The 8,258-nt window shown below is 40.6% G+C and overlaps 1 protein-coding gene across 2 annotated transcripts in view; it reads left to right on the top strand.

Annotated features, from left to right (window-relative positions):
• The first annotated feature begins 938 nt into the window (after positions 1-938).
• The window catches only part of LOC137197403 (protein NLRC3-like), a 51,752-nt gene continuing 44,432 nt past the window's right edge, over positions 939-8,258 (top strand). For both annotated transcript variants that reach the window (XM_067610800.1, XM_067610802.1), the window contains exons 1-5: positions 939-1,035; positions 1,862-2,020; positions 3,536-3,640; positions 4,857-5,092; positions 5,226-7,110. In XM_067610800.1, coding sequence (XP_067466901.1) covers positions 1,893-2,020; positions 3,536-3,640; positions 4,857-5,092; positions 5,226-7,110 — 2,354 coding nt within the window. In that variant the 5' untranslated portion in view covers positions 939-1,035; positions 1,862-1,892. The remainder of the gene's footprint in view (positions 1,036-1,861; positions 2,021-3,535; positions 3,641-4,856; positions 5,093-5,225; positions 7,111-8,258) is intronic.

The following is an 8,258-nucleotide window of genomic DNA, read 5'->3' as shown; positions in this document are numbered from 1 at the left end:
TATGTTTGCAGTGGTTGTTGGCTGGTTGCATTTCTGTTCAGTCTGCAGCAGAAACATGGAGGCAGTCAGCTCTTTCATGTTACTGAGAGTGAGTTCTCCACCATCACCATGTAGATTCTGATTCAACTCTGTGCCATTAAATCCCACAAAATCTCTGTTTCTGCACACTGACAAGTACTGTACTTAAGTACAATTTAGAGGTACTTGTACTTTACTTGAGTATTTCCATGTGATGCTACTTTATACTTCCATTCCACTACATTTCAGAGGGAAATATTGTACTTTCTACTCCACTACATTTATTTGACAGCTTTAGTTACTTTTCAGATGAAGATTTGACACAATGGATAATATAACAAGCTTTTAAAATACAACACAGTGTTAAAGATGAAACCAGTGGTTTCCAACCTTTTTGGCTTTTGACGTCTTACAAAAAGCAGTGTGTAGTCGGGGTCACATTTCACATGTCTATGAGTTGTTAACAGCTCCACCAAATAGTGATTTTTCCCTCTAAACTTCTCACATGCTTTCATTTCAATAAATGTTCAAATGATCCAATATTTCAGCAAAAATCAAAGATTAGACAAAAGGTCCAAAAATTGTCCCCAAAGGTGAGGCGAGTCCCCACATGAAACTTTAAACAGATTTATGTCCCCACAACATGAGGAATACCTGGTACACACACACACGTGACTTTCAGTAAAGAAGGAGGGAGGAGCAAACAGGTAGGGAGTAAAGGTGAAAGTGTTCTATCAGACTATCAGAAGCTGCAAATTATGATTACTGTCATTATTGATGAATCTGCTGATTATTTTACTAGCGAGCGAACAGTCAGAAAACTTTTCACAAGATTTCACTCTTAAATTAAATTGACCCCTCGCAGTCTATGGGTGACACACACACACACACATGACTTCCAGTAAAGAAGAAGGCAGGAGGAGCAAACAGGGAGCAACGCTGGAAGTGAAACTATCTGCAGTCTCCATTTTTAACTTCAACAGAGCAGAAGGGGGAAAACAGCAAGTCAAAGGCAGGGTGAGTGTTAATATTAGGGCTGCAAATAATGATTACTGTCATTATTGATCAATCTGCTGATTATTTTTCTGATTAGTTGATTTAGTTGACTGAAAAATATGAAATCACAGTGTTGACGTCTTCAAACGTTTCCTTTTTTCTTTTCCTGTTTTCTGTGTCCTCACAGTGATGTAATGTGGCACACTGCTGCAGTCAAAACAGATAGAAATCAGAGTTAAGAGTGAAACAGATGTTTATCTGAAGTCTATTTGTTGGATTTAAACCAGAGTCAAAGTGTATCTTTGTGATGGCTGGAAAATACACATGGTTGTAGTTAAAGTAATGTAAACTAATAAGAAGATACTAACTTGAGAGGAAGTAAGTAAAAGTAAAGTGAGTAAAATTTATTTATATGGCACTTTTCACAGACAATCGTCACAAAGTGCCTTACATGAGCATGATGACACAAAGAAATACAGAGAAATAAACAATCTGTAATAAAAAATACACAGTAAAAAACATAAAAAGTGCACAGAAAAATACACAATAAAACATGGAAATATAAAATGTCAAGTACTTACAGGAAATTCTCTAGTGCCTGTCTAAAAAGGTGTGTTTTAAGCAGCTTTTTAAATGAATATGCAGAATCAGCAGACCTTAAGAGTGCAGGTAGAGCATTCCAAGGCTTGAGTGCCACGGCCTCAAAAGCTCGATCACCATGGGTTTTAAGGCGGGTGCGTGGAACAGAGAGCAAATTTTGCATGTTTGAACTAAGAGAGCAAGCAGATGTGTATGGGTGTAAGAAAGAACTGGGTTCATTATACTGTGTATGTGTGTGTGTCTCCAGTGTTACTAGTTTACTTCTCAGACTCCAGAAGATGAATGATTTGGAGGAAGAGGAGGACGGAGCAAAGTCTCTGATATCCAGCTGTCTGTCTATTAAGAGTGACCGGTCTAAACGTGATCCTCTAAACTTCAGTAATGGACCTGGACCCTCAGACACAAAGTAAGAGACTGTTTCTACTGTAAACTGACCTGAAGATGATTCAGTTTCTTAATGTCATTTGATAACCTACATTACAGCAATATTCTTTTATAATTCTGTTTTCTTTTTAATTCAGTCAGACATCTTTCCCAGCAAACATGCCCCTTTGGGACCCATGTGGGGCCACTGCAGGAATAAAATGAGCCCCACAGGGGCAGCCCACTGTGGGCCCCATTACCTGTGTGAAATGCAGGGCACATGTGGGCAGCAGATCAAAACTTTTAACAAACAGTGACAGGAACTACAGCCAATCAATTCTCTGCAAATACAGTGACATAAATTCAATGTTTCCTACCACATATACAGATTTTACACACCCGGACTATCCCACAGCGGGGCCTGTGTGTGCATTCTGTGGGCAAGCCCACAGTATGTATCCCATGGGAAACCTTCATGTTGGCCCCAAAGAGCAAAACTGCTTTGGGCCCGGCACAGACTATCCCACAGGGGGTTCTGTGTGGGCATTCTGTGGACAAGCCCACAATGGGTTTCCCACAGAAAACCCTCATTTGGGCCTGAAGAAGTAAAATTGCTATGGGACCGGCAGAGGCTAACCCACAGGGGGGTCTGTGTGGGCATTCTGTAGGCAAGCCAACAGTGGGTATTCCATGGGAAACCCTCATGGTGGCCCCAAAGGGCAAAACTGCTGTGGGCCCGGCATGGGCCATCCCACAGTGTGGCCCATGTTGGATTTCTGTGAGTAAGCCCACAGTGGGTTTCCCACAGAAAACCATGATCAGTGCCCAAAAGGGCAAGACTGCTGTGAGCCCTGCACAGGGGACCCATGTGGGTTTTCTGTGGGCAGGTCCAACAGTGGGCTTGACCACAGAAAGCCCACAGAGGGGCCCAAAAGGTCAAAACTGCTGTGGGCCCCGCATATGCTTACCCACATGGGGTCCATCTGGGATTAGTGTGGGTTTGCCCTGCCCACACTTCCCCATAGTAAACCCACACATACCCGCAGTGGGCCTGCATGGGCATGTTTGCTGAGTTTTGTTGTTTGAGCATTGACTGCATTATTTCTTCGTTTATAGCTTTAATTTTGTAGAAAGAGTGCTTGATTGCTGTTCTGAAATGTGTATTAGTTGCTTTAACCAATATTTAATATAGGTTAAGTTGCAGAGGACAGATTGTTTTGTTTGCTTTTCAGACATGAACAAGTTAATCTAACAGCCCAGCATCAGGCAGCAGTGCCTTTAGTTTAACTGTTACTAAATAAACTGTTATATAAAAATAATTTTTTGTCATTTGTCATTTTCAGACCCCAAAGGTCAGACAAACACGTAGATGATAAAATCTCTTCAGTGAAATATATCCAGTTTGCAGCTGTAGATAAAATGTTTAGAACATGCAGAAGGAGATATGAACATAACTATTTGTTATCATTATTAAATCATGACCCTGTGCCATGTTTCATGTTACATCTGCTCTTTACAAGAACTAACGATATGTGTAAAACAATTGTTGTTTCCACAGACAGAGAGCAGAGTCTCCAGTATCCAGCTGTCTGTCTATGAAGAGTGATCGGTCTAAACGTGATCCTCTAAACTTCAGTAATGGACCTGGACCTTCAGACACAAAGTAAGAGACTGTTTCTACTGTAAACTGACCTGAAAACGATTCATTGAGACGGTTCCATTAAGGTTGTAGTGTAGATATGAAGGAAACACAGTGGAAAGAAATAATGATCTACCTTCCATTCAGCTATAATCTAGAACAGATATTCATGTACATGTTAACCAGAGACAGAGACCGGGCTGGTATTGCTATTTGATTTTCCAGTCAAAGAATCAAAAGTAGTAGCAGGTAACCCAGGATGATATTTACTAAAGATTTAGTAACAAGTCAAATTGTGTCTGTCCTTATTTACTAAAGGACTGCACCAGGCTTTTGTGCAGGTAAAATGGAAGAAAATTGAGTGTTTGGTCTCATGCAATACAGAATTTGTCTTAACATGTTCCTGTTCAAAGTCACAAAATATGGAAAGAGGTAATGGAAATGTATACAAATGGCCTGCTGCAGCTGATTTATCACTGCAGAGTGACCACTGCAGCCGAGGAAACTGAGTCTGATATTTAACGTCTGGGAAAAGTAAAATCTGTAAAACTGTTGTATCATACTCACACAGGGAGGGAGAGAGATTATAGCAGAAACAATGAGAAAGAGAAACACGAATGAAAAGATGCATTATGAAGATATTTAGCAGAGCTCTCTGTTCAGAACCACACCACAAGAAAAAAGAGCAGCAGTCTGTTATTTTTCACAAGTGGACTTTTCTGTTTTGCTCAGTTGCCTCCTGCTTATTTTTCCTGACCTTTAATGGTTCATAGTAGCTTAAAGGAGCCCTGTGGGGTTTTCTTGTTAACAAAAAGAAGTCATGTTTACATTGATTCACTTACCAAAACACATTGTGTGTGTCCTTGTGGTCTAACAAATGTGTTGAATCCATTTTCCTCCTCATGAAACATTTGCAAAGACAATTTTTGAAGCTAGTATTTTAAATCCTGCATTGTTTATATCCATTTTTACTGGCTTGCACTATTCTTCTTCTTCTCTGCCTTTGCTGGCGCTCTGTTGTGTCTGTCTAATTACTATTAAACCCTTGCAATTGCAGTATATATTTTTTTGTTTTAAATTGAATGTGCTGAAACCCAGAACATGAAGAACAAAAAATGTGTGACTGTCCAAATACTTACAGTCTGGACTGTTTATGTAGGAAAAGAGCTGCATGCAAATTGTGAGCTGTCAGTTGGCCACCACCAATGTAGTGTCATTAAGAATATATTCATGTCCACAGAGAGAGGAAGATGAGGGGTGTTTCTGTGGAGGAGCAGCTGTCCTACTGTTCTTTGTGTCAGGACGTCCTGAAGGATCCAGTCTCTACCAGCTGTGGACACTGGTTCTGCAGACAGTGCATCACCTCATACTGGGACCAATCTGCTTCATCAGGAGATTCCTCCTGTCCTCAGTGTGCAGAAAGATCCAGAACAAGACCTGGACTGCAGACAGACAGTCAGACCAGCGCTGTACAAAGTAAGACTGAAGATCTGTCTGCTGATGTTATCATCTCTGAAAACAGGGCAGGAATCTACTTTCTCTATCCTACTGAAAATTAACGTAATGAGACATATTTCTTTTTAATTGTACCTTTTTTCTTGTCTTTCAGCAGAAAGTGGTCTGCAGGAGGTTTTAGATGAACATAAGATCAGTCTGAGGAGGAGATGTGAACATGTGACTGAAGGAACTGATGAAGCAGGAAGTGAAATCCTCCTCAACAGGATCTACACTGAGCTCTACATCACAGAGGGACAGAGTGAAGAGGTTAATACCCAACATGAGGTGAGGCAGCTTGAAACAGCTTCCAAAATGAAGACCCTCCATGACACTCCAATCAAGTGTAATGACATCTTTAAAGTCTTACCTGACCAACAGAAACACATCAGAGTTGTTCTGACGAACGGTGTCGCTGGTGTTGGAAAAACCTTCTCAGTGCAGAAGTTCACTCTGGACTGGGCAGAGGGCTTGGAAAACCAAGATGTCAGTCTGGTGATTCTGCTTTCGTTCAGGGAGCTGAACTTGATTAAAGATGAGCAGTACAGTCTTCTCATGCTGATCCATGTTTTCCATCCAACATTACAGAAGGTCACAGCAGAGAAGCTCGCTGTCTTTAAAGTTTTGTTCATCTTTGATGGTCTGGATGAAAGCAGACTTTCACTGGACTTCAAGAACAGGAAGGTTGTGTCTGATGTCACACAGAAGTCATCAGTCAATGTGCTGTTGACAAACCTCTTTGAAGGGAATCTGCTTCCCTCGGCTCTCGTCTGGATAACTTCACGACCTGCAGCAGCCAATCAGATCCCTACTACATGTGTTGACAGGGTAACAGAAGTACGAGGCTTCACTGATGCCCAGAAGGAGGAGTACTTCAGGAGGAGATTCAGTGACGAAGAGCTGGCCAGCAGAATCATTTCACACATCAAGACATCCAGGAGCCTCTACATTATGTGTCTCATCCCAGTCTTCTGCTGGGTCACTGCTACAGTTATGGAGCACATGTTGACCACATACCAGAGAGGAGAGCTGCCCAAGACCCTGACTGACCTATACTCACACTTCCTGCTGGTTCAGACAAAGAGGAAGAAGCACAAGTATAGTGAAGGACATGAGACAAGTCCACAGAAGCTGACGGAGGCTGACAGGGAAGTTCTTCTGAAACTGGGGAGGCTGGCGTGTGAACATCTGGAGAAAGGAAATCTCATCTTCTACCAGGAAGACCTGGAGCAGTGTGGTCTTGATGTCACAGAGGCCTCGGTGTTATCAGGAGTTTGTACAGAGATCTTCAAGAGAGAGAATGTGATCTTCCAGAAAACAGTCTACTGCTTTGTTCATCTGAGCGTTCAGGAGTTTCTGGCTGCAGTCTACATGTACCACTGTTACACCAGCAGAAACACAGAGGTACTGGAGGACTTCCTGGGAAAAGACTACGGACACAGCGAATCAAAACCAAAGTCTTTCCTCATGAAGATTTCTAAGTATTTCAGAAACAATGATAGCTATGGCCCATCTGACAGCAATCATAAATACCCATCTCTGGATGTCCTCCTGATGGGAGCCATGGAGAAATCTCTTAAAAGTAAAAATGGCCACCTGGACCTGTTTGTTCGCTTCCTTCATGGCCTCTCTCTGGAGTCCAACCAGAGTCTCTTAGGAGGCCTGCTGGGTCGGACACAGAACAGTCCAGAAATCATTCAGACAGTCATCAACAACCTGAAGGAGATGAACAGTGAGGATATCTCTCCTGACAGAAGCATCAACATCTTTCACTGTCTGATGGAAATGAACGACCGCTCAGTACATCAGGAGATCCAAGAGTTCCTGAAGATCGAGAACAGATCAGAGAAGAAACTCTCTGTGTTCCAATGCTCAGCTCTGGCCTACATGCTGCAGATGTCAGAGGAGGTTCTGGATGAGTTGGACCTGAGAAAGTACAACACATCACCTGAAGGACGACTGAGACTGATCCCAGCTGTGAGGAACTGCAGAAAGGCTCAGTAAGTCCAGATGTGGTTAGCATTATAAATCGGTGTAGATCAGTAGTTTAGTTCTTAAAATATAAGTGATATAAAATTCTTATTATTGTTAAAATATTGTTCTGCTTATTTATAGCTGAAATAATATCTAAGTTATATTTAGTCTCAGATGTTCTTGAACTGTTTCAAATATTGTGAATGCAAATAATGTTGATTTTTCAGTTGTTTGTGTTTATAGCTGTTAAGTTATTGAAATCAGTTATTCTATTTATTTCTAGAAAGTATTGGATTTTACATTTTTTTCTTCTATTTATCTTCATTTGGGAATGGTGGCATCATTCAAACATTAAAACAAATGAAGGACTTTAGAGGTTGTCGTTGAGGTTTCATTAGAGACAAAACCCCTGAGTTTGTTGAACCAAGCAATGGTGCCTTTTATTTCTCATGGATTCAACTTCTAATTTAAGAGGGAAGTTGTGTTACATAGTCATGTTTTTAAGTATTTCTTATATTCTGTTGGTCACAGAAATAAAACTTCTCAGATGTTTCTCTTTTGTTGTTGTAGAGAAGAGTGGTAGCAGGAAATGCACAGAGGGCTGATGAATATATAAGAGCAGAATTGTAGATTCAGACTGTTTAAGAGGATTTATATACTTTAAAGGTCAATATTATATTTTCATGTTGATACCCTGATAGCTTCAACATCTTTCTTCTTTCTGATGGCATTATATTGAAAAGAATTCAACCTTATTGGTTTGTTAATTTTCAAGTGTTTGTGTGCTGAATCAGTTTTTCAGATTCTCAGAAAAGAATGTTAACAACTAAACATCATGCCTTCATCTGTCATGCACATCTAAATATTCAGTTACATTAATATTTAATTATGTACAGCTTTGTATTGTCAAGCCATTTGTTTCATTTGTGTTTCTCAACAGTCACTAAATTTTCCTACATATGGATGTTAACCTGACAGCAGCAGGTAGCAAAGAGAGATGATCTTTCTCAACTGTAACTGTTCACTGAGTTGAACTGAGTAAAAATATCCTGGAGTCAAATTAAAAATAGTAGAGAGTAAAAATGGTTTTCTAATCAAGATGGCCTAATGCTGACTTTGTGGAGACAGACAAATCACACAGACTATGCACATTATGGAAGCCTCAATGTAACTC

This window comes from Thunnus thynnus, chromosome 14 (genome assembly GCF_963924715.1).
Source record: "Thunnus thynnus chromosome 14, fThuThy2.1, whole genome shotgun sequence".
NCBI classification, from domain to species: Eukaryota; Metazoa; Chordata; class Actinopteri; order Scombriformes; family Scombridae; genus Thunnus; species Thunnus thynnus.
The sequence above is the reverse complement of the archived record's forward strand: the minus strand, read 5'-3'. Positions and strand labels throughout refer to the sequence as shown.